Raw genomic sequence first — 21,751 nt, forward strand, 5'->3', positions numbered from 1 at the left:
AGAAAGAGACGGCATTTACACTCGAATTATACAGCAGTACAACTAAAAAAATTAGCATTCGATATATCGATACTATCGTCAGTGGCTTACCCATCTCTAAGTCGGTTGGTAGATAGCTACGCATTTTGCGCGGTTACATTTGTGATTTTCAAATTGATTTGAAATCAATTGGTATCTTTGTGAAGACACATTGAAGTTTTCTTAATTTTTGACTTATACTCGCATGCGTAATAAAACTGGGTTATGGTAAATTATATTTCCATTAATTTTGTATACACTACTGGGCATAAGTATTTTGACTACAAAAATACTCTCATAATTTCAACATACTTTATGTATGTACATTTGGCATTATTAAAAAGCTCATTAAAATTCCGATTTTTCTTAACCCATTTAGCACTAATGCCCAAATTTTTTGAAAGTGTACTTTTTGAACTTTTTTCTCGGCCTAAAAACTAAAATTGTATGATGCTAAAAGTTTCTGTAAACAGTTTTATGATTTTTTGAATGTGACGATGTCAGAAAAATGCAGCATGAAACAGAGCATAATATGGCTCCAATGCAAGTTTCAAAACATTTTCATCGAATCATAAAATATGCTAACAGAAATTTTTGAAAAATGGAATTTTGAAGAAACTTTTATCATCAAAAAATGTTTGTTTTTAAGCCGAGGAAAAATTTCACATATAAATAAATAACTTTTCCAAGGATGCCAAAATGTACATAATGTAAGTTCAAATTACGAGTATATTTAATTTTTGTTTTGTCCAAATACTTATGCCCACTAGTGTAAATGTGACTGATTGATTAGATATTCTAAAACATGGGACACACATATATGTATGTAGGACGATTAGGAATGTTTCGAATGAATATTTTTTAATACAAATTCTATGCACTTCGACTTCCCTAACAATGCTGTTCAATAAAATATTCTTTTTAAGGTAGAAGAAAACTACCTTATCCAACGAAATACAAAAGTCGGAAGAACACATGTAGTTGTCATAGCAACAATCGCTAAATTTAATTAAATTTCTTGTTTCAGGATAAATGTCATATTTCGACTGTACTTTCTTGTACGTAATGAACGCAACACATATGTATAAGCACAAATAATTTAATTTAACTGGATGAGATGTTTTTAATGAAATAAAACAAATGCTTTTGGGTTTTAAGGCGAAAAATGTTGTTTATTAGCTGATAAAATCTTAGTGACATTAACCACTTTTCTTTACTATTTGATAATTAAAAAGGTACCTAGCTACGCAATAATTTCTCCCCCAAAAGTCCAAGTCCATACATGACGTGTGCCAAACAATACGAAAATAAAAGAAGGTCCCACAATTTTGTCAATGTCCGCCACCCAAAATAGGGTCTTAAAAAGACTCTAAAACCCCTGACCTGACCTGAACAGTCGTTACCAGTTACCAAAAGCAAACCTTTGTGCAGTTTTCTGTTCTATGCGAGTTTCCGCCGCGTGTTCCTCTTCAGTACGATAACAATCAGCTCAACGTACATGAAAAGATCGAGATGGTAAATTGGTTACAGACATAATGGATAAGTAGATTGCCATTGCCACAGACCATCAGAGCAGTTCGCAATGTGTACCAAACAGAGGAAAGCTCCCTTACCCTCTCGGCGGTCGAGCAAATCTTACCGGGACCGGAACCGGGTTAAACTTACATAGCTGTATTGTATTTTTTGGTTCAGAAGGTCTTGCGAATTTAGCCCGATTCAATTTAACAACTTACACACCACAACAGGCAACCCAGAGCGGAGGATAGGAGGAAAGTATCGGTAGCTATCTCGATTCTAGAGCGGTCCTAGAACGGTAGACGCATGGATTAGTGAGGTTTGTGCGTAGACCAAATTACCTGATGTGGGCTTGGAATATTGGACTGTGGGCTTTGGCTACGAATTCTCGCGGAACTAATTTTCGGTTTTTTGATTTCTGTTCGATTAAATATACTTATGCTTTTGCTTTCACGCTTAGTCAGTGTCAGATTTTCAATTGATTGAAAACTGCAAAAAACAGAGAAGAAAAGGCACGGGTTAGTGCAAGGGTTTGTGTTCAAGTTGCGTTTTTGTTGAGCTTATTGCTAAGTGAGTAAGAAAATCCCAGGAACCACCATGGGATAATACCATATTTCGCCATCGCAAGGATTCCAGCTCCTGATTCTCCGTATTCCCTTTGACCCCCTTACCAAAGGTGGGGAAACAAACACATGTAGGGCTAGCTTTATTTTACTTACTTTTCTTTCATATTCATTTGTTAAGAGTTACTTATAAATTTAAATGATTTAAGCTACGCACAAATTAGTGGATTTTGCGTTTAGCGGTCTGGGTTTCTATAATGTTGTTCTGCCTGGCGTCTCTCCAGGCGATACCTTAAAATTTGCTGTGTAAAATGGAACCGTGGATTGCTATGGTTAGTCTCTCCGGGATTGCGGTGCCTCGAGTCGAATGAATAAATAGTTGCGACCCACAGACGACAGATTTCTACAATTATTAACCTTGAAAGATTGCTCCAGGACTCTCTCTGTTCCGCCCTCTCTACTGACGCCACCAGCCCGGCTCGCCGGAGCCCTGCTGCTGGCCATTGTCGGGATTGGGATTCGGATTGGCCGTGCCGCGACCCAAAATGGGCGGAGGCGGCACACTGAACATATTGTGATGCGCAGGCGGCGGCCGGTACTTCTCCTCGTTCTCGTCGTCCACTTCCCGCTTGATGGCCGTGTTCTGGTAGTCAAACGAGGGATAGCCATCGTCGATGGGCTCCTCCTTGATCTTGATGACGTCCATGTCGCGGAAGTCGGGCTTGCGCTCCTTGACATCGCCGCCGGATCCGGCACCGCGTTCACGATCCCTTCGCTCTCGCTTCCGTTCGCGCCGCTCCCTGGAGGAGTCGCGTTCGCGCGACTTGGAGCGCTTCTTCTTCTTCTCGCGCTCCCGATCACGATCACGCTCCCTGTCCCGCCGATCCCGGCGGTCGAATTCGTCGTACCGCTCTCTGCTGCCCGCTCGTCGTTTTCTGCGCTCGCGGGAACGGCTGCGTGAGCGACCACTAGCGGCCACAGCGCCACGTCCGCGTTCTCTTTCCCGGTCGCGGCGTTCCCTGGAGCGAGAACGTCGCCGCTCTGCCCCAAAACCGCGTCCAGGCCGGGCATCCAGGCCATTGGTGCCGGCGCCGCGTCCAGGACCCTCGCGATCCTCACGCTCCCGCTCCAGCCGGTAGCGTTCGCGCTCCCGCTCGTTGTCCTCGCGGCCGGAGTGCTTGATGTTGACATCGTTGCCACCGCGACGCGTTCCGCCCAGACCGCCGCCCAGGCGACGCGGTAGCCAGCCCTTCACTGTACGAGCCCGCTCCACGTCCACCAGGACGCGCTTGCTGTCGATCTTCTTACCGTCGGCGTGCTTGTAGGCGGCGTGCATGTCCCGCTCGTGCTCGTACTCGATGAAGGCGTAGCCCTTGGGTTTACCTGACTCCTGGTCGTGGATCAGGACGATCTTCTTGATGGGCCCATAGAACTCGAACTCACGCCTCAGCTTGGACTCCGAGGTGTCGTAGTTGATGCGGGCAATGAAGAGCGTGCGGAACGGATCCTCCGTGGCGTTCTTGATCTCTGTGGGATCCCACAGGGCTATCTCTCGCTCCAGCTTGTAGGCCACCTGCTCGGCCTTCTCGCGCCGGCGCCGTTCGAGTCGCTCCTGGCGCGTCTCCACCGTTTTCGGCAGCGGCGTGTCCTTGGGGTCCTCGAAGTCGGCCATGAACTTGGCCACTCCCAGGTAGCCGCGAGACTTCTTCTCGTGCGGCAACTTGTCCACCGGCGGCATAAACGGGATGGGATCCCGTGCCGCAAATAGCGCCAGCAAATTCGGCGGCAGATATTGGGTCATTTTGGGGTCTTTTTTTTTTGTATTACCTTTTCCTGAAGTTCCTCGTCTGCGGAAAAATGGGCACACATTGAGGTTAAGGTTCGATTTGTTTACCCCGCAGGGGAGAATTAACGCTCGAGGGGCTCACCTTAGGCAGCCATCTGCTTGGCAAGAACAAGTCTTCGGTACTTCGAGTAAGTACCAACTATTGGATCGATGGCACGCTAATTATTTTAAAATTTTTCTTCAGTTTTTTCGCCTGGCTTGTGTAGCTGGTGTGACCGCCGGTTGGTCTATAAATAACGCAACAGAACTTTGCAAAAATACGGAAAATACACACATACGTAGTTTTAAAAATACCACGATGAAATAAACAATGGGTGAGGAACTCGAATTTTCATTAAGGGAATTTATAGTATAAGGTTGAAAACCTTGCTAAAAATATATGTTTGTAATGGGTTAAATAACAGTATAAGTTTTTTAATTCAAAAAATATATTTATTCTCTAATAAAATCGAATAATATTTGTTAGTCCCCATTCTATTTGGTAACTTATTTTTTTGCAAGTTAGTTCTTTTTTCTTATCTTTCTAGCAAACGTAGTTATTATCCTGCTGATGCTGTGTGACAATGGGTGAAGAACTCGGATTTTCATTATGGGTATTGACAGTATAAGGTTGGAAACCTGGCTTAAAGTGTAAAAAATTCCCTAAAATTAAAAAATATCTATTATTCTGTTGTTTCCTGTATAAATATATTGTTAATTAAAGTAAATAATTTCAAAGTACAGAAAATAAATGTTTAAGCAAAAACAAAAAAGGTATGAGTAAAAACATATTTGTTAAATAAATATAATTTTGAAATAAAATAGTTAAAGTTTAAAAATATTTCATTTTCTATACAGGAGCACAACAAAAATTGACAATTAGAGGGGCTATTTATTTCTGCTCTGTAGTTTCATTCAATAAAAAGCGCCTTATAAATAAATCCAAAACCTTTTTTGACCAGACAATTCATAAATCCTTTTTTAAATTTTATGTCAATGTTTACCCACACTGATCGCCAATGCCAACTCTTTTCCTCTGCCCACCATTCTCTGGTACTTTTTTGGTATTTTTTCTGTCCCTGTCCTGCTTACTCATCGCACCAAAGCCGAATAACGGATCTTATGATCGAACCTGTGTTAAACGTGATTTCGTTCTTTTTTGCATAGTTTGAATTTTCGACCGACCAAAAGTGTTCGTTTTAATTTTTAATCAAAAAACCATTTATTAACGTGAGTATGGACCCTCTGAATGAGAAGGAGATCGAACTTACGAGCTTACGCAGCCAAAGCGCAATGCAAATGGCCGAAGTTGAGCAAGAAAATGGCGCTGGCGCCCTGAAAATTGCCACAAATGCGGATGCAAGCGATCATCTCGCCGTGGATCACCAGGACGAGGCGCTGACCCCCAGTGTGAAGTCCAAATTCGAATACCCGCCCCCGCCGCCGCCACCCACTCCCGTCCAGGCTCCGCCGCCCGCCAAGGCCATCTCTGTGAGGGATCACCAGGAGCACGACGACGACGAGGCCAACTCCGAGAAGTGGGAGGACCCCTGCGCCCCGCCCCCACCGCCTCCGCTGCCGGCCAGCGCATTCCTGGCCACCGGACTGGGCTACCTCAAGCTGCCCGCCTTCAAGCTGAAGGACGCGCTGGAGAAGGCCATCACCAAGCTGGAGGCCAACAAGCGGATGCAAAAGACCAGTCCCGAAGTGAGTTGGCGATCTATAATTTTAAGTAGATATTCAGTAAGTTATTAGCTCTGTAGTTACAAGTACAAATGTTTAAATTTATGAGTTATATGAACTTTGGCATGTCGTCTTATTTGTATTTATCATATAATATACATTATTTTTATTTTATTTAGTACCTATCTTTATATTTGAAATGAAATTACTCTTAGAACCAGAATTTTAAGTCTTCTGTTTCCTATATATATGTATGTAAGTTCCATGGCTTATCTTACTGTGTGACGTCTGTTACCTATGATAAATTTACAAAAGTAAGTTAAGTTATAAGGTAAGTTATTAGCCCTGCAGTTACAAGTATGAATGTTTGAAATTATGTAAGTTACATATATGAACTTTGGCATGTCGTCTCCTTTTTATATGTCGTTAAACTATCTACTATTTTTTTTGTAAACTAAGCTATCTATAATTTTAAGTAGTTTTTCGGTAAGTTATTCGCTCTGCAGTTACGAGTATGAATGTTTGAAAGTTTCATATATGAACTTTGGCATGTCTTGTTTTTATTTATCGTTAAACTATCTACTATTTTATATTTTCTTTAGTATTTGTCTCTATGTTTTAAATGAAATTTCTCTTAGAACTAGACTTTTAAGTCTTCCGTTTCCCATATATATATGTGTACGTTCCATGGCCTATCTTACTGTAACGTCTGTTACCTATGATCATTTTACAAAAATATCTTAGTTTTTAAATTAGTTATATATTTTTCGACGTTTAACAAGCTATAATTATATTATGGTTTCAGCTATTCTTGATAAAATAGTCAGAATTTCGGGGTCCTGGGATAATATAGATTAGGCAACTCACTAAGTCGGTAAAACTTTGATATTTTTACTGCAAATACCAATTCAGCAATATTTATACATTATTTCAAAATTCAAAGAATGACTTTACATAAGACCTTTTTTTTTTTACAAATTAACAACTATGTAAATCTTGTTTATAGGAACTTTTATATTTTGGCTTTTTATGCTAGCTAAATTTCGTTTTTTTTCACGATTATATTCCTTGAATAAAAAACAATTTTTTTGTATTTTTTATGTTGTAAAAAACATTATTTAAACTGAAAAAATTTAACATTTATTTGTTATATTTGCAAAGTATAACAACATATTTATCTCCCTTTAAAATGTGCACAGTATTATTCTAGTCATTTTGTCCAGCCTGAGGACCAACTTTTTAATATTTTGTTTAATTTTTACGTTGATTTTGCCTTTACAAAATATTAAAAATGAATTATGAACTATTCAATTCTAAAGTGATAATCAAAGTAGGTCTGATAAATATGTCAATACATTAGTTGTTGGCTCGTTCCATTCGACATTAACTTTTCAAAGAATACAGACAGATACTCATTCATTCTTCATCATGACATTTTTTAAATGTTGTTTTTATTTTGGTAAACAGTCTTCTCGTTCCATGAAAAACAAGAAGGTGGAGACGATTGAGATGTTACCCAGGTTTTCGGGTCATGAGACAATATGCGATGGCCCGCTGATGGCATTCTCATCCTCCAAGGCTCTGGTGTTGCACCCCAAGACCAAAAAGCCCGCTGTGATTATGCAATTGGAGAGGCATTTTAAAGTCGTCCAGCTGCTGGCCAAGCAGAATCGAGTCTTCGCACCCATTTCCCGTGAAGCCATTCCGATGCATGGATCCTCAAAGCAGCCGCACGAGGACGAGGGTCTGACTCTGCAAGTGCTCTCGGCCCGGGCATCCACACCGTACACCCAGCCCACCAGCATGTTGTCCTGCACGGCCGTGAGCTGTGACCTCGACCACGACTCGCCGAGGAAACAACAGGCCGGCAAGGACATGATGCCAGATCAGCAGCAGCAAAAGGGTCAGCAGAAGCGTGCTCCCAGCACTGGAACCCACAAGCCAGGAAGTCTGCGGGCGCCAAAGGCTGTGCGCCCTCCTGCCGCTCCAATGGCCAGTAGCAAGCCGGTGAAGATGTACACCCGCTCCCATTTGCTGGACATTCGCAACGGGATGTTCAGTGCCCTGATGCACAGGTCTAAGGAGAGCTTCGTCATGCCACGCATCGCCACCTGCGATGACATCGAGCTGGAGGCCCGTCTGCGGCGCATGAATCTCTGGCGCACCTCGGACGGCACAAGGTTCCGAGCTCGCTCCAGCACCAACAACTCGAGCACGAACAACAACGAGTGCATGCCTGCCTTCTTCAAGAACAAGAACAAGCCGCAGTTGATCAGCGACGAGTCCATCATCCAGAGCCAACCCCCGCAGCCGCAAACAGAGTTCCAGGTGAGCACTTCTTTTTATCTATACTGTCTACTTTACTTTCAATACTTTTTACTTTCCTTACTTAAATGGGGATTTTTGATTACATTACATAACATTTATTTAAAAATAAGATCTTTTCCTAGGAAATGCTACCAAATTCACCCCCTAAAAAAGTTTTTTTTTCGTTAAACTTTCACCAAAAAAATATTTTATTTTTTAACATTTTTTTTTTATTAAATAATTTTGAGATGCGCAAACTGAACCATTTTAATTAATTTTCAGAAATATTTTGAACTCTTTAGTGCACCTTTTTTCGGTGTTTTGTTTAAAAAATATCTGTTAAAAGGAGCATGAAATCTAGGTAAACTTAAACCATTTTTTTAAAGCCTAGTACTCACCTCATTAAAAAGGCAACGAAATGAAAATCTCTATAAAAATTTGGTCAATGACATTTTTTGTCAGTCCATTTTGTATTGCAATTAATTGGCTTAAACTGTAAAAGAAATTAGCTATCGAACATAAAAAAGTCTTAGTTTCTTCTCGAATTTTCTAATACTCTAAATTAATATATATGAACTTTGAATGAATTCAATTATTTCTTTATTGAGTTCTATCGAATTTGACATCACATATACAGTAAATATTTCCGTGAAAAGTACATATTTCAAAAGATATTAGTCTAATATGGGATTGGAAGTTATTCATCTTTATAATCCTTACTGTTTAGTTTAATTACACTTATCAGGTAGACAATTTGCATCTGTCGACCTATTGTTTTGACTGCAACTGTGTATTAGGTAACACAAAGTCGCATTATTCCTAGGCTTATCTGATAAATCAATGATTGCAACGCATGACCTCCAGAGGTCTTTGCCAATCATGCTAATCATTTGCTATTTGACTGTAGCATTATTCTAGAATATTTTTAAAATGATTGCAAATAGGTATTAAGTAATTACTACAGTCGATCGAAATTGCCTTTTTTTCTTTTATTAAACTGAATACGAATTGCTATCATCTGCTCCTTCTGTTGACAGAAATCACTTCTCCAGGTAATGGCACTTTCCATCGACCTCCCGCAATCGTTGGGCCGCCTGTTCGGGAGTCAGATCCCGCTGGGCCATGGCAAGAAGCTCGAATCCCACCATGAATTTGCGCACGGTGGCCGATCGGAGCAGCGGCGGATAGTAGATGGCGTGTAGGGTCCAGTGGGCACTGGATGCGTGGGCATGCTCTGCTCCGGTTGGTGCTCCGTGCCAGCCCATCGAGTAGGGAAACGAGCACTGGAACAGGTTGTCATACTTGGTGGTCAGTTCCTTGATGGTCACCGCCAAATTTTCACGCTGTCCTAGCGTCAAATCATTAATCCTCTTGTTGTTATTGCGCGAGATTAGCATGGTTTCGAAGGGCCAGGTGGCCCAGAAGGGCACCACCACCAGCCAGTCGGGATTCTCGATCACGATCCTCTCCTGCCGCTGCAACTCCCGCTCCACATAGTCCGCCAGCATGGGTCGCTCGTTGGTGGCGTAGTAGGCACGCAGACGCTCCTGCTTCAGCTGCGGTTCCGTGGGCAGAAATGAGCACGACCAGATCTGGCAATGCGGATGGGGATTGGAGCAGCCCATGGCGGCTCCCTTGTTCTCGAATATCTGCACCCAGGCGTACTTGGCACTCAGCTCGTTGAACTGCCTGATCCACCTAGATAGGGCAGGGAGATAAAAATGGTTTTTATCACGGGTTTATCACTGATGTAAGCCATAAATCCTATACTTACTCGTCGATAACAACGACAATTTCTGCTGCACTCATTGTGGGCAAGGTGAGATTCGATTTGGGATGGAAGCACATCACCCGACAGTTGCCACGGGCAGGTGCTATCTGGAACAGGGGATCGTCACTGTTGGGCGGAACGGGCACTACCTCTACAAGGGCCGGGAAGTCATTCTCAAACACATAGGTGCTCTCGTAGGCAGGAGTTTCCTAATCATGGAATATAGTAATTAGAATATTGGGATATTAGGATATGGTCTTTCAAATATACAATTCCATTGGGGCGTGTGACTCCAGGACAAAGAGGATTGGTGGGATCGAAGTCGGGCAGCTCGTTCTTTTGCGGTTTCTCCTGCTGACCCGACCAGGGGCGTTGGGTGCGATGTGGGCAAACCAGGACCCATTGCCCCGTCAAGGGATTTAGTCGCCGGTGCGGGTGTTCTATGGAATGATATAAATGTATTTTAATATGTATTTGATTTTAAAATGATATGGGAAAAGAAATATAGATTTATTTAAATGATAAAAAATAATCTATAGCTTTTGAAACACTTCTTGAGCACTATTTTTTTGAACCTAAGTATAGATTGTTATATACGGGCTAAAAAACATAGATTTCTTTCTTTATATGAAAAAAATATATGGGTTTTGAAGCACTTTTATGGATGATTTAAAATTAAAAGAATATTAAAAACTACTGGACTTCGTTTGGAAACCCTTTGTAGTATCACTTTTTGGTATATTCCCGGTTTAAACGGTCTACCTACCGCTGGCCACAAACTGCATCGTGACGAAAGGCTGGCGCTCGTATCACTCCGATCGGATTATGACTACTGTTTACAGTTATGGTCGCTGCTCCGCATTCGACCAAATTCACGGGACAAGCGCAATGTCAACCAGCCGCGTTGCGATTACGGTTGTTATTGCAAGAGCTATTCCTATTCCTATTCTGATTCCGATTCCGATTTCGATTCCTATCCCAGTACTCGTAGTCGCAGCCGCTATGTGTGATTTTCCACTTGCATTCCGCTCGTCTCGCTCCACTCCCGCTCTTTGGCTCTCGCTCGCTCTGCCGGCGTTCGTTTAGCTTAGCACGCATTCCGCCTTTTAGTTGAACTGTTTCTGCTTTGTTGTTATTGTTTTATAAGCTTTATCTCTCACTCAGCTGATATGGGTGTGAGTGCGTCTGTGGGTGTGCGGTCCATTTCGCCGGCCCTTAGAGATGTGCAAGTGTCGATAGGCTGCCCTTAGGGATGGATCTTATGCATTTTTTAAACTGGTTTACTTTTAAAGTTTCTTTCTGGATTGTGTTTTAAGTTTATGTATAGATGTATCACTATTAATTTAGTCCTTTCATCGTTACGTATTTGGTTGCGGTATTAACTTACAAGTTAAAAAACGGTAATTTGATTGAGTCTATGAAAAACTTTGTAATGATTCATTAAATTTAAACGCTGCAAAAACTGGGTGGCTCCGAATTTACGGTTATTTAATTGGGCCTGACCGATTTTGAATCAAACTTATGTACACATCACACAAAATCACCTTTTAACGAAGTAAATTGCCGTGACGATCGCACCTGCAGCATACAAAAGTTATGAATTAAATATACTTTTAAAAATTATTCCATTCCGTACCACTTTTCAACTTTTTTATTCTTGTTGAGTCGAGAATCTTTCTTCTACTCCTTTTTTCAAACAGTCATCTTAGAAAATATATGCAGACATCTAAAACTCTTAACATTATTACTAGATTGATTGAGTTTAGTTGATAATCCTTAAAAAACTGGACTGGGACGATGCACAAAATCTGTAAAAATGTAATACTTGTTCCTACATGTTTAATTTAATATTTTAGGATCCGGCAATTGTTAACCAAAGGCGCATTGGAAGCGGTCGTTTCAATCACTCCAAGTGGGGATACAACGACGGTGACTACCATTCGTACCACAATGGCAAACCGCATATGGAAGAGCTAAATCCCAAGCACCAGAACAGCAGCAACATGTCGGTACTGCAGTTCTTCGACAATGGGGAGATAAGCAGCCTGCCCCGAGGACGACCGAACACTCCTGTTATGGGGATGTCCAATAACCGCTCCGAGAACGAGACGTTGCAGTCGAACGAGTCCAGTGAAGATCTGAGCCGCGCCAACGAAAACTACGTAAAGCGCGTAATGTCCGGATTCCTGGTTGTGTCGAAACCAAAGTCTCGGGAGTCGGAGGATAGGCATCATCGGCGCTACAGGAACCAGAACGAGGAGCCAGAGTGGTTCAGCTGTGGACCCACCTCTAGATTGGACACCATCGAGCTGTGCGGATTCGATGAGGAAGAGGAGAAAATGCTTAAGGAGGGCCACAATCACCATGGAGTTGGAGAATCAGAGAGGGAGGCGCCCAAACATAAAGTTAGTTTGCACTTAATTCACTTCACCACGAGTCTAATAAATATTTTTACATATTGATATTATTAATTTGCTTCAGGTGGACCAAAACAAGTACAAATGGACGCACCCAGAGCCCGTGGGCCGCAATAAATTCATGCCAAAGCACGATACAAACAATAACCATAATGTGGAGAACATGAACAAGGTGTTGGCCAACGATCATCAGCTGCCAAAGGATGACAAACGCTCGGGCAGTGTTCGTTCGTTTCAGTTTGAAAAGTTCAATCAAAGCCAGCCGAATTATGAGAGTAGCAATTATGCAAATCAACAGCACCAGCAACCACAGCAGCCTCAGCAAATTCAGCAGCAAACAAATGCAAACGAGAGCAATTCTAAATTTATGCCGTTCTTCGCTCGTGATAGGAACTCCTCGTCGTCTTCGCTGAACGAGTTTTTCAAGCAGGCCATGAACCAGGGTCATGGCAGCAATCCGGAGCAGCCCAAACCAGCGGGTCACATGAACCAGATGCCGTCGGTGGATCAGCTGGAGGCCAAGTGGCGTCGCAACTCACTGACCAACGCTGGCGAGACTGCCAACAAGCAGTCGGAGACCTTCCAAAAGCTTATTGGCTCTCTGTCTGCGGCTAAGCCACAACCACAGGCGGCGGGCTACGATGCCATTTCTAACTTCATTATGCAGCAACAGCAGTACCAGCAGCAGCAGCAGAAGCAGCACGTCATCATCCAGCAGCAACAACAGCAGACTGCCTTTTTGGCGGGCCTGCAGCTGAAGGCAATTCTCGGACGGGCCGACACCCAGTTGCTCCTGCTCCGCCTGACTAAAGGTAGGCTGAAGGAGCACTTATGTTCTAATTAGACTCTTTTAATCAAACCTTGCTTTATCTTCCTTTCAGGGGAAATATCCAAGCATGGGCTACTGGTGCAGTTGGCCAACCCACGCTTGTCGGACATGGATCGCGAAGCCATCACGGCTGTACTGCAGTTCACCAATACCCAGCAGCAGCAACAGCAGCACAAGCAGCAGCTGGACATGCTCTCGAGCACGGTCATTGCCAGTCAGCTGCAGAATCTTCACAACCTGGCCATTGTCCAGCAGACACTGGCCGCCAGACAGCAGCCGCAGCAAAATCCACAGCCGCAGGTGCCGCAGCAACTGTCGCAGGAGGACTTGCAAGCCCATGCCAATGTTATAATGCGAAATGCTGTGATGAAGCGCAAACTGGAGGAGCAGACCAACAAGTTAATGAATGGTGCGGCCAAGCATCAGACGCAGCAAGCACAACTAAACCGTGGCCAGCAACGCCATGGGCGACCGGATGCCGCCTCAAATGCTCTGCTCCATGCCTTGATCTCGGGCGGTGGCAATAACCAAGCTTCTGGTCATCTGATGAATGGACAGCAACAACAGCAGCAGCAGCAATCTCATTCTAACAACCGACGTCCTGGTGCAGATGCCAGCATGCGATTCGCTGAGAACCAAAATTTGCAAGCTTTCGAGCCCAGCCAGCCACACTTTCCTACGCAATACAAGCCGCAATATCAACAGTCCCAGCAACCACAGCCCCAGCAGCCCCTTCAAACCCAAATGCGCCATCAGAACAGCTCCGGCGGAGGCAACAACTTCAGCAAGCCTCAAATGCAGGCCCAATCAGCCATAGCCATGTTGCCCAATGGCGGAGGTGAGTCGCTGTAGAATTTAGATTGGAAACCCTATTAACAGATAGTGGCTACATGGGTACAACGTTAAGTTAATTTCTACTATGGTTTATCTTTCCTTCATATTTTACAAAGTACTCGTAAAGTAAACGACCCCGTTTTGATCATAGAACACCTGAACATATGAACTATGAAAGCTAAAGACAACTTATACATAAAAACAAACCGACTTTCGTACACTTCAGGTAGTAGTTTGGGATTCAGAATACTAACTTAAATATTAATAGTACCTGCATTCGAAGAATTTTCGAACAAAGCAAATTATTTGGCTTTGTATTGCGTTTCGAACTTTTAGGGTAGTGTAATAAATAATAAGTCTTATGGCCGGCCCCCCTTCTTAGTATTTACCTTCGCTCTGAGTCAGACAATCATTTTACAGTCTCATTTTTTCGAAAGCAGAGCAAATATGCACTTTAAGGTGCACTTTCTCGTATTATTTGTAAACTGGTTTTCATGACAGCAAACATTGCACACTTTGTTTGCACGTCACCAGTGCATTCGAACACATCTCGAAGTGTTGATTCAGACTGGCACTTGAACGGATCTTCAAGGATGTGCTGGGTAGTATCGTTCCAGACAGATAAGTTAAGGTAATAAAAAAGTGGGACTTTCAGAAATATCTTTTAAACTGATATTAGTAGTTGGATACATTTCATAAAAACATAATTTGTAGAACGAATTCGTTTGAAATTCCATATTATTTTTCTTTCAAAACCTGTTCCTAGGCTCTCTTAAAAATTCCCAATTCCTGTTTGTGCAAAACATCGGTAGAACTTTATTTATTGAGCAAACTTAAGATTTTCCTACCGAACAACATCTCAGTCCCCTGACTCATGGATTCTATTTGCCATTAACTTTGTGTGCAAGCGGTTACCCATCGATCTCCCCATTGGATATTACTAGTGTTACGTACGTGGGACATTCCCAGAGTCGAAAGGTATTTGCATCTTTCGCTTTATTGCGGGCTTTTGCTTTCAGTTGTTCAAGGTACGCCTGAGGCGAGGCATAAAATATAATAACAAACGTTTAACGACAGTCCCAGTGGCTTTATCAGCGGAATGTAGTAGAGTACAGATGGGACCGAACTGGGCGAGGAGAATTTGTCGCAACGCACGATTACCGAAAGAGGGTCAAGAGCAAAGCTTAGATTCTCTGGGAAGATTCAGTAGGCTTTCAAAATCCAGAAAGAAAGCTACAGAGTTCGCAATGCTTTACAAGATTTTATGACAGTCTTAAACATTTAATGGTTTTCTGAAGAACTCCCCCGAAGTTAAAGGTTATTGGGGACCTATAGTATTATTTTAATTCCAAACTTTGCACTATCTGCTGTTTCTAAAACGTAGGTGGATAAAAAAAAGAACCATGGACTCCGTTTTGTTTCTATTTTTATTGCATATTTAAAGATAAAACCGCCTTAGTGGCTTAGTTCTGGGTGATGGGATTGTGGACTTTTCCGGCAAACAGTATGTTCCCGGTGGACTCCTCCTCGATGAAGAACGCAAACGGCCGGTTCACGTTGAACTCCTCGATGGTGGTGCTGCCGCCGAATTTGTTCTCGATCTCCACCACGGTGGCGGCATAGGCCTCCGTTCCCTTCTCGTTTACATTGATTCCAGCCTTCTGCAGGATATTGGACACCTTCACCTTGCCGGCCACGTCGGCTCCGCGGGTCAGACCCGGGAGCGAGGCACTATCCTCGAAGATTTCGCGCACGCCCAGGCTGCGCAGCGTCTCCTTGAGGTTCTGCTGGTAGTCAAAGTGGAACTTGGGCAGCGTCACCTTCACCTTGACCTCCTCCATGGCCCACTGGGCGCTCTTCAGTTCGTCATTCTCCAGATTCTGGACCAGGTCATGGATGCCATTTAAGGCATAGGGCAGCAGCACGAACAGGGAGTTCTTGCCCTTGTAGGGCAGCCGCAGGATCTGCGCCTTCAGCTTGTCCGAGTTGGTGTAGTAGAAGTAGTCGGTCTGCTCCATGAACTCAGCCCGCGACTGATCGTCCTTGCTGCGGAAGAAGGGTCCCTGGAAGGTGTTGCTGAACTGCCGGCGCCACAGACCATTGAAGTAGATCAGATTGGTCAGCAGCATCACACTGCTGCGCACATTGTCCGGAGCCACCAGCTGCTGGAGTCGGCCCTGTGTGATGTTGGCTGCCCAGGCGTTAATGGCATCTGCCGCCGCCTCCGGATTGGTGAAATCCAACGCCTCCACTTCGCTGTCGTAGAAATGCTTGAGGGTGGCGGTGAACTTTTGCTGGGTCTCGATGAAACTGGCCGTGAAAAGCTTGGTGCGCACACTCAGGGTTTCGTGGAGCTGGTTCTCCTTCTTGAAGGAGTTCAGGGTCTTGCGGTAGAACTCCCTGACGTTGTTCTGCGACCGTATGTCCGTCTGCGTGTTGGCCAACTCCGTCTGCGTCTGGGTTCCAGCTCCGGCCGCCTCGGCCAGCAGGGCCAGCACTAGTTTGACGGAAAACGGTGAAATGATCACATTCTTGGCCGCCGTCTCGTTCTGCAGCACCGTCTTGAGCAGATGCCACGAGAAGGGATCGTGCGAGTCGCTCCTGAAGGGCACAAAGGTGTCTATATCATCGTAGATGCCTGCTCCACTGGAGGGCAGGACCGCAGCCCCGCTGGGCAGCTTGTCCGTGCGGGTTTCGAACACGCCCTGAGGCGTTGTGGTCGTCGGAATGGAGTTGCCGGTGACGAAGGCACTCAAAAGCAGCAGCATCACTGCCAAATCCAAATTTCCACCCATCTTTGTCATCTTTGCTTCGATCTTCTTCTGGCTTCTGCTTTGCGCTTCTTATTCGCAGCAAAACAACTGTTAAATGCGCGGTTTGCGGGGAGTGGCGTGGGGGCGTCGAAGGAGCGAGCGATAACCGTTTGACGCGCCGTCCCAACTGAGAGTGACTGGCGGGCTGAGCGGGCAGACCGTTTTAAAAACCAGCTTCAAGCCTCTCTCGTCCGCCACTCTGCCGCTGCGCTGCCGACGCCGCAGCCGGCTTTGGCGGCGCCGTGGCTGCGCTTATGTGTGGTTTTTGTTGGGACTCCCAGAGTTGAGAAGCTCGGCCTACGTCATTATCCTCAAGAGATGATGATTATGCCGATGATAATGGCAGTGAAGAGGAGTGGATAGCACAAGTGGGATAGCATTGGGTGAATGTGCACTAAGAGAATTTTGAACTTGTATCTTTTTTTTTTAATATTTTTTTAATTTGAAAATGCCTTACAAATATTGTGTTTTTAAATCTTAGAATGGCATTTAGGTTTTTAATTTTTGCAGATTTAAGATTAATTTTTTTCAGAAAAAATTGGGAAATTTAAAAACTTCACAGCAAAAGAAAAATAGTTTCAGTTCTAAACAATTATAAATCTTATCATAGCGCTTTTAAAATGTAATAAGTTGCTGCCGCTTTTTGTTCAATTTTTCTGATAATGATATTCAAAGACTAAGAAACAAAAAAGTTTAGGGAATAGCCAAAAAGTACGATAAAAGAAAACACTATACTTATCCGTTTTCAGTTTTTTCCCCCATTTCCGTTTATTATGCATGTTACCCAACTACGTATGGGGGAATTTTGTAATGCCTTTTCTAAAATGTCGTCACAGATTCTGCTGCAAATACCCAATGCCGACCAGTTTATTAATAGCTTTTAATTAAAATTTGAATTTAAATAAGCTTACTTCAGGAAAAGTCTGGCTGCATTGGCCAGGTACAGAAACCAGTGTTGGTAAGCGAGAGTGGCCAACAGCTGATCCACACTGAAATCCCACAGTGCGTTGATGTAACAGCAGCCGGCAAAGAAACCTGAGCATTTAATGTAAAAGAGTAAATAAAAAGCTATAATCAACGTACATGCGATGCAAATTCGTCGTCCGCGAGGTGTTACAGTTCCACAGTTGATGGTGGTCACGGCAATTGGGGTGCTGGGCGGTATTTACATTTGGCAGCCACTGATTTTGAAGTACAAAAACGATAAGAAAACCGAGGCTGAACCAGCAGCACCAGCTGAAACTAGTAGTCCAAGTCCAAAAAAGTTAGCTGACACCTTAACTATATATCTTCTGGCACCTGAAATAATACTATTTATTCTGTTTCCACCCCCAGATGAGTTTCATTAACAATCTCAAGAGATTCGCCACCACGACTGTCGGTCTAATGGCCATTGGCATCGGATCCACGGTCCTCATCTACACCACCCATCGTTTAGTCATCAAGCCCCATCTTCTCCAGAAACGCCGCCTGGAAGCCGAGGCCTGTGCGGAGTACCTCTTCCAGCAGGAGGGCCACTCGCCGATCGCCACATCGAGACCCAAGCAGAGCGAATATTAAGCGAGGGATGCCAGCGGTTCTTTGGACATCTTTACATACCTCTAGCCTAGTGATTAGTTACCAAATTTCAACGCTGTAACCATGGTGAACAATGGAATTTTACTTTCATACCTTCAGTTTGGGTGGAGAGACCCATATTCTTATGTTCATTTTAGAGTAATCAACAACGCCTATGTTAAATCCAATGGAATTTTTATGGAAGCAATATGAATTGAATAAATAATGAAAAGCACAATTGGTTAGAAGACTAGACACATGACATGATATACATTAAGTAAAACAATTTGTGAACTGTTTAACGAATTCCTTTGAAGAGGCTCAATGAGCTGCATTTGTCCTTGGCCTTTTGCTCCTGTTTTCGGAGTATGGCATTCCGTTTGTGGGTGGGAAAGAAGTTCCACAGCGAAAGGGTGTCGTCCAGGCCGCCAGTGGCTATGTTCGTTCCATCTGGGTTCCACATCAGGAACAGGGTGCCGCGATCCTGGTGGGACATCAAGTCAACCACTCGATTTAAAGAGGCCAACACCAATATTTCGCAAATTGCAAAGTCTGAATCATCTGTAGATATCATCAAGAGCATTACTTTGTGGTGATCTGGGGTAAAGTCTAGAAAAGTACTTACCACGCCGAATAACGTTGACCAGCAACTCGCCCGTGATCTTGCTAAATGTGACTGTCTTTATAACTATCCTGTCGTCCCTGCGCCTGTACGAGGCCACAAATTGGCGCCTTGGGATGTTAAAAATGAAAATTGAGGCAGGACTTCGCTCAGCTGTAAAGTTTAACCAATATTAGACGTCGGACTAAATGTAAAAACAATTTAACATACGATTTAACAATTGTACTTAATTGTAAACTTAATCGAATTATGGTTTTATAAAAATATGTATAAGTCGTCAAGGGTCTCGAGAAAATTGATGCAAAAGAAATGGTTTCATAAATATTCCAACGTCTAAACGTTAAATGAATTTTTCCTTTAGTGATTCCGTACTTACCAACAACTAAATCTTCACCAGTCCAGGGATGCCAATCGAAGAGTATAGATCGGCCGCCCAGCTTTAGAAGGCGAACCTTCAGCACGGCATCGAAGATAAAAATCTTGCCATCCGTATCGCTGGATGCAAAATACTTTCGGGTGGGATCGATCTTGATTTTGTTAACCTTGTGCCGGTGCTCGTGGAACTGCTTCAGAGTCCTCAGCTTGGGCATGGCCAGGACGAGAATGATTCCGCACTGGGTGCCACAAGTGAGCTCCTTGCCGTCGTGTGACCACTCGATGCAACTTACATAGCCCATGGACTTAAAGATCAACTTGCGATAGGAGACCAAAAACTCCATGGGCGACCTTACCTCCCAGAGGTCCAGGACTTGGGGTGAAAGAGGAGCATTAAAAAGGAGTAAGTCGGTGTAAGAGGACAAGGGCAATACCTGGGTAGTTTCTATCCATGCAGCCAATGGCCAGATATTTGCCGTCGGGCGAGTACTTGAGGGAAGTGGGCGACTCAACGCTGAAGACCATGGTGCTCTCGTCCAGGTTGCGCCACAGCATGATGTCCTGGCCGGAGGACATGGCCACCATGCCGCCGGACGACCAGTCCATCATGTTGTAGTCGACGGGACTGCAGATCCCGGGCATTTCATGGGTGGCATTCTGAATGGCATGTGGACGTGCTCGGGGATTACATGGCCAGTCCGAGTCCGAGGAGTCGCTGTCCACTAACCTGGAACGGCTACCTTGCTGGCTGTAGAACTGAAGCAACCGGCGCTCCTGAATCCCAAAGGTCCGGTTAATGTTGGCTATGAAGCCACTCTGCCGCCAGTAGCTGTCCGTCAAAGTCTCACCCTGAAAATCAGTATGAAATAGTTATGTATAGCCAGAAATACCAATCTCACCGTTTCCAAAATATCGTGCTCTTCCCGCTTTCCAATGTACTTCAGATTGAAGTCAATATTCTGGCGATCAAAGCGCTTAGGTATAAACCTGTCACCGACATAGGACACCTCCTGGCCCTTGCATATATCACTCTATTTGGAAAAGAAACTGTGTTAGGGTTGTCAAACTGTGTAGGTCCCATTATTTTACCTTGTAGACCGCCTCCTGCTTCCAATTTTTGCGGCGCACCTTCTTGAAAGGGGTCAAGGATTTTTTGTCCAGCTTGGAATTTTTATTGGGACTGTCGCACACACTCATCTCGACGAACATTAAGATCTTTCTGATTCGTTTGCGCCATTTTAGAGTTATCGTATTGAGAGAGTTTATTTTCTAGGCCCCGAGAGAGTTATTACAGTTGCATGAACAGTACAATTTGGATAAATCAAACTATACTAATCTTTCCCGTTCAAAGTTTTATGAAAAGTGTGGAAGGAAAAAAAAAATATTCCTATTTGGTGGCAAGGTTTTCAAAAACATATTTTTAAAATTCTTAAGAATGGTTTATGAAACCGGCGGTTAGTTTTTCAATACTAAAAGTATCACTTCAAAACTTGTAGAATTAATTTGAACAGTTTGTTTATTTTTTACCTTTTAATCACTTAGTTAATACCGATAAACATGGGTAAGGTACTATTCGAAATCTATACTATAGTTATCAAAAATGGCATTTATGAAGATTGACTGGTGGAACGCCTTAAAGGCGTTGTCCACAGGTTGCCGCAGGACGGGCAAATGTCGCGTCGCTGAAGGTAGGTGTTGATGCACTCGCGATGGAACTGGATGTTGCAGGACCCACAGCGGATGTCCCACAGCACCAGGCACTTGCAGAGCATGCAGTTCTTGATGTGCTCCCCGTGATTGGAGGCCAGGTAGAAGCTCAGCTCGACGAGGCTGCGCGGTCCCAGGTAGATTCTCTCGTCCAGCTCCATGAAGTAGCCCATTTGGGTCCAAGTGTGCAGCAGTTCCTGCATGCGGCTCTTCTTCAGCGGCTTCGATGTGCCCTGCAAACCAAGGTCATTGTAGGCGGCATTCCAGGGAATGTGACAATCCTCCTCGGAGGCGATCTTGTCCAGCAGTTTGGAAAAGTACTGGCAGTCGTCGGCTGACAATCCGGTGTTGGCCACATTGTCGGGCGTGGCGTCCGTCTTGGCGTACACCAGGTACTCCTCGCCCTTGATCGGATACTTGATGAAGACGAGCGACTGCCCCAAATCGCTGATGGTGTCGTTTATTTCGCTCACTATTGCTTTGATGGCCTCCTTGCTGGAGGGGATTGGTACTTTGTGGCGGGCGCACAGCGGGCCCAGGATTTTGTCGATCAGCTCGTAGCTCAGGTAGCTGTGGTTCTTGCAGGCGCGGAGGAAGCCACGCTTTACCACCTCCATGATGAATATCGGTGATTAGTTCAGTGGATATAAGATATTCAAAGCAATTCCGGAATCATCAGCAAAATGCGCGCCGTCGCAGTGTGCCCAGAGCAGCACTTCCGTACAATACCTATATACGAAATTTGGTCACACTGTGGCGCTATATTTTTGAATTTCGATGTTTACAAAAATATTTCTGTGCTTTATTATTTAAAAAGTGACTTTAAAAATCGAATTAAAAAGTGGAATAAAAATATCCTAAGCTATATAATCTAAATTAAAAGAAAACACTTTGACATCGACATGGGTACATTTT

General features: G+C 43.9%; 7 protein-coding genes across 9 annotated transcripts; 2 read left to right on the forward strand and 5 right to left on the reverse strand.

Moving 5' to 3' along the window:
* Positions 1-1,454: 1,454 nt before the first annotated feature.
* Positions 1,455-4,170, reverse strand: LOC119548052 (U1 small nuclear ribonucleoprotein 70 kDa). 2 transcript variants are annotated; one of them, XR_005219264.1, is made up of 3 exons: positions 4,025-4,170; positions 1,875-3,943; positions 1,455-1,823 (listed from the first exon to the last, which is right to left on the reverse strand). XR_005219264.1 is itself a non-coding variant. In XM_037855134.1 (2 exons), the coding sequence occupies exon 2, from the start codon at positions 3,895-3,897 to the stop codon at positions 2,554-2,556; it is 1,344 nt and encodes a 447-aa protein (XP_037711062.1). In that variant the 5' UTR covers positions 3,898-3,943; positions 4,025-4,170; the 3' UTR covers positions 1,455-2,553. The 2 variants fall into 2 exon arrangements, 1 of the variants encoding a protein (XP_037711062.1); XM_037855134.1 differs by having other exon boundaries at positions 1,455-3,943.
* Positions 4,171-5,026: 856 nt separating this feature from the next.
* On the forward strand, positions 5,027-18,047 carry LOC119548050 (protein cup). Of its 2 annotated transcripts, XM_037855132.1 has the most exons (7): positions 5,027-5,151; positions 5,205-5,628; positions 7,072-7,932; positions 11,539-12,087; positions 12,164-12,911; positions 12,981-13,766; positions 17,911-18,047. In XM_037855132.1, exons 2-7 carry the CDS (start codon positions 5,215-5,217, stop codon positions 17,922-17,924), a joined length of 3,372 nt encoding a protein of 1,123 aa, XP_037711060.1. In that variant the 5' UTR covers positions 5,027-5,151; positions 5,205-5,214; the 3' UTR covers positions 17,925-18,047. The 2 variants fall into 2 exon arrangements, with proteins under 2 accessions (XP_037711060.1, XP_037711058.1); XM_037855130.1 differs by having other exon boundaries at positions 5,030-5,628.
* LOC119548054 (probable galactose-1-phosphate uridylyltransferase) lies at positions 8,859-10,610 on the reverse strand. The gene is made up of 4 exons (XM_037855136.1): positions 10,449-10,610; positions 9,953-10,122; positions 9,686-9,891; positions 8,859-9,609 (listed from the first exon to the last, which is right to left on the reverse strand). Exons 1-4 carry the CDS (start codon positions 10,465-10,467, stop codon positions 8,952-8,954), a joined length of 1,053 nt encoding a protein of 350 aa, XP_037711064.1. The 5' UTR covers positions 10,468-10,610; the 3' UTR covers positions 8,859-8,951.
* Positions 15,172-16,717, reverse strand: LOC119548053 (serine protease inhibitor 27A). The gene has a single exon (XM_037855135.1). The coding sequence runs from the start codon at positions 16,564-16,566 to the stop codon at positions 15,226-15,228; it is 1,341 nt and encodes a 446-aa protein (XP_037711063.1). The 5' UTR covers positions 16,567-16,717; the 3' UTR covers positions 15,172-15,225.
* LOC119548056 lies at positions 17,583-18,370 on the forward strand. The gene is made up of 2 exons (XM_037855138.1): positions 17,583-17,839; positions 17,911-18,370. Exon 2 carries the CDS (start codon positions 17,911-17,913, stop codon positions 18,133-18,135), a length of 225 nt encoding a protein of 74 aa, XP_037711066.1. The 5' UTR covers positions 17,583-17,839; the 3' UTR covers positions 18,136-18,370.
* LOC119548051 (protein cortex) lies at positions 18,311-20,476 on the reverse strand. The gene is made up of 6 exons (XM_037855133.1): positions 20,219-20,476; positions 20,029-20,160; positions 19,564-19,978; positions 19,131-19,502; positions 18,758-18,907; positions 18,311-18,693 (listed from the first exon to the last, which is right to left on the reverse strand). The coding sequence occupies exons 1-6, from the start codon at positions 20,336-20,338 to the stop codon at positions 18,431-18,433; spliced, it is 1,452 nt and encodes a 483-aa protein (XP_037711061.1). The 5' UTR covers positions 20,339-20,476; the 3' UTR covers positions 18,311-18,430.
* Positions 20,477-20,627: 151 nt separating this feature from the next.
* On the reverse strand, positions 20,628-21,545 carry LOC119548055 (non-structural maintenance of chromosomes element 1 homolog). The gene has a single exon (XM_037855137.1). The coding sequence runs from the start codon at positions 21,451-21,453 to the stop codon at positions 20,737-20,739; it is 717 nt and encodes a 238-aa protein (XP_037711065.1). The 5' UTR covers positions 21,454-21,545; the 3' UTR covers positions 20,628-20,736.
* Positions 21,546-21,751: the final 206 nt, after the last annotated feature.

The sequence above is a fragment of the Drosophila subpulchrella genome, chromosome 2L (assembly GCF_014743375.2).
Source record: "Drosophila subpulchrella strain 33 F10 #4 breed RU33 chromosome 2L, RU_Dsub_v1.1 Primary Assembly, whole genome shotgun sequence".
Classification (NCBI taxonomy): domain Eukaryota; kingdom Metazoa; phylum Arthropoda; class Insecta; order Diptera; family Drosophilidae; genus Drosophila; species Drosophila subpulchrella.

What these genes read in the sequence shown, in the direction of transcription:
- LOC119548050 (XM_037855130.1), top strand. Translation starts at nt 5,158, where the DNA reads ATGGACCCTCTGAATGAGAAGGAGATCGAACTTACGAGCTTACGCAGC. An exon ending in AGCCGCAAACAGAGTTCCAG is followed by an intron (nt 7,933 to 11,538) that starts GTGAGCACTTCT and finishes TTAATATTTTAG; the next exon opens with GATCCGGCAATTGTTAACCA. An exon ending in CCTGCTCCGCCTGACTAAAG is followed by an intron (nt 12,912 to 12,980) that starts GTAGGCTGAAGG and finishes TCTTCCTTTCAG; the next exon opens with GGGAAATATCCAAGCATGGG.
- LOC119548056 (XM_037855138.1), top strand. Translation starts at nt 17,911, where the DNA reads ATGAGTTTCATTAACAATCTCAAGAGATTCGCCACCACGACTGTCGGT.
- LOC119548055 (XM_037855137.1), bottom strand. Translation starts at nt 21,453, where the DNA reads ATGGAGGTGGTAAAGCGTGGCTTCCTCCGCGCCTGCAAGAACCACAGC.
- LOC119548051 (XM_037855133.1), bottom strand. Translation starts at nt 20,338, where the DNA reads ATGTTCGTCGAGATGAGTGTGTGCGACAGTCCCAATAAAAATTCCAAG. An exon ending in AGCAGGAGGCGGTCTACAAG is followed by an intron (nt 20,161 to 20,218) that starts GTAAAATAATGG and finishes TTTTCCAAATAG; the next exon opens with AGTGATATATGCAAGGGCCA. An exon ending in GGTCAACGTTATTCGGCGTG is followed by an intron (nt 18,694 to 18,757) that starts GTAAGTACTTTT and finishes TGATATCTACAG; the next exon opens with ATGATTCAGACTTTGCAATT.
- LOC119548053 (XM_037855135.1), bottom strand. Translation starts at nt 16,566, where the DNA reads ATGACAAAGATGGGTGGAAATTTGGATTTGGCAGTGATGCTGCTGCTT.
- LOC119548054 (XM_037855136.1), bottom strand. An exon ending in TCACACGCCCCAATGGAATT is followed by an intron (nt 9,892 to 9,952) that starts GTATATTTGAAA and finishes TTCCATGATTAG; the next exon opens with GAAACTCCTGCCTACGAGAG. An exon ending in ATTGTCGTTGTTATCGACGA is followed by an intron (nt 9,610 to 9,685) that starts GTAAGTATAGGA and finishes TGCCCTATCTAG; the next exon opens with GTGGATCAGGCAGTTCAACG.
- LOC119548052 (XM_037855134.1), bottom strand. Translation starts at nt 3,897, where the DNA reads ATGACCCAATATCTGCCGCCGAATTTGCTGGCGCTATTTGCGGCACGG.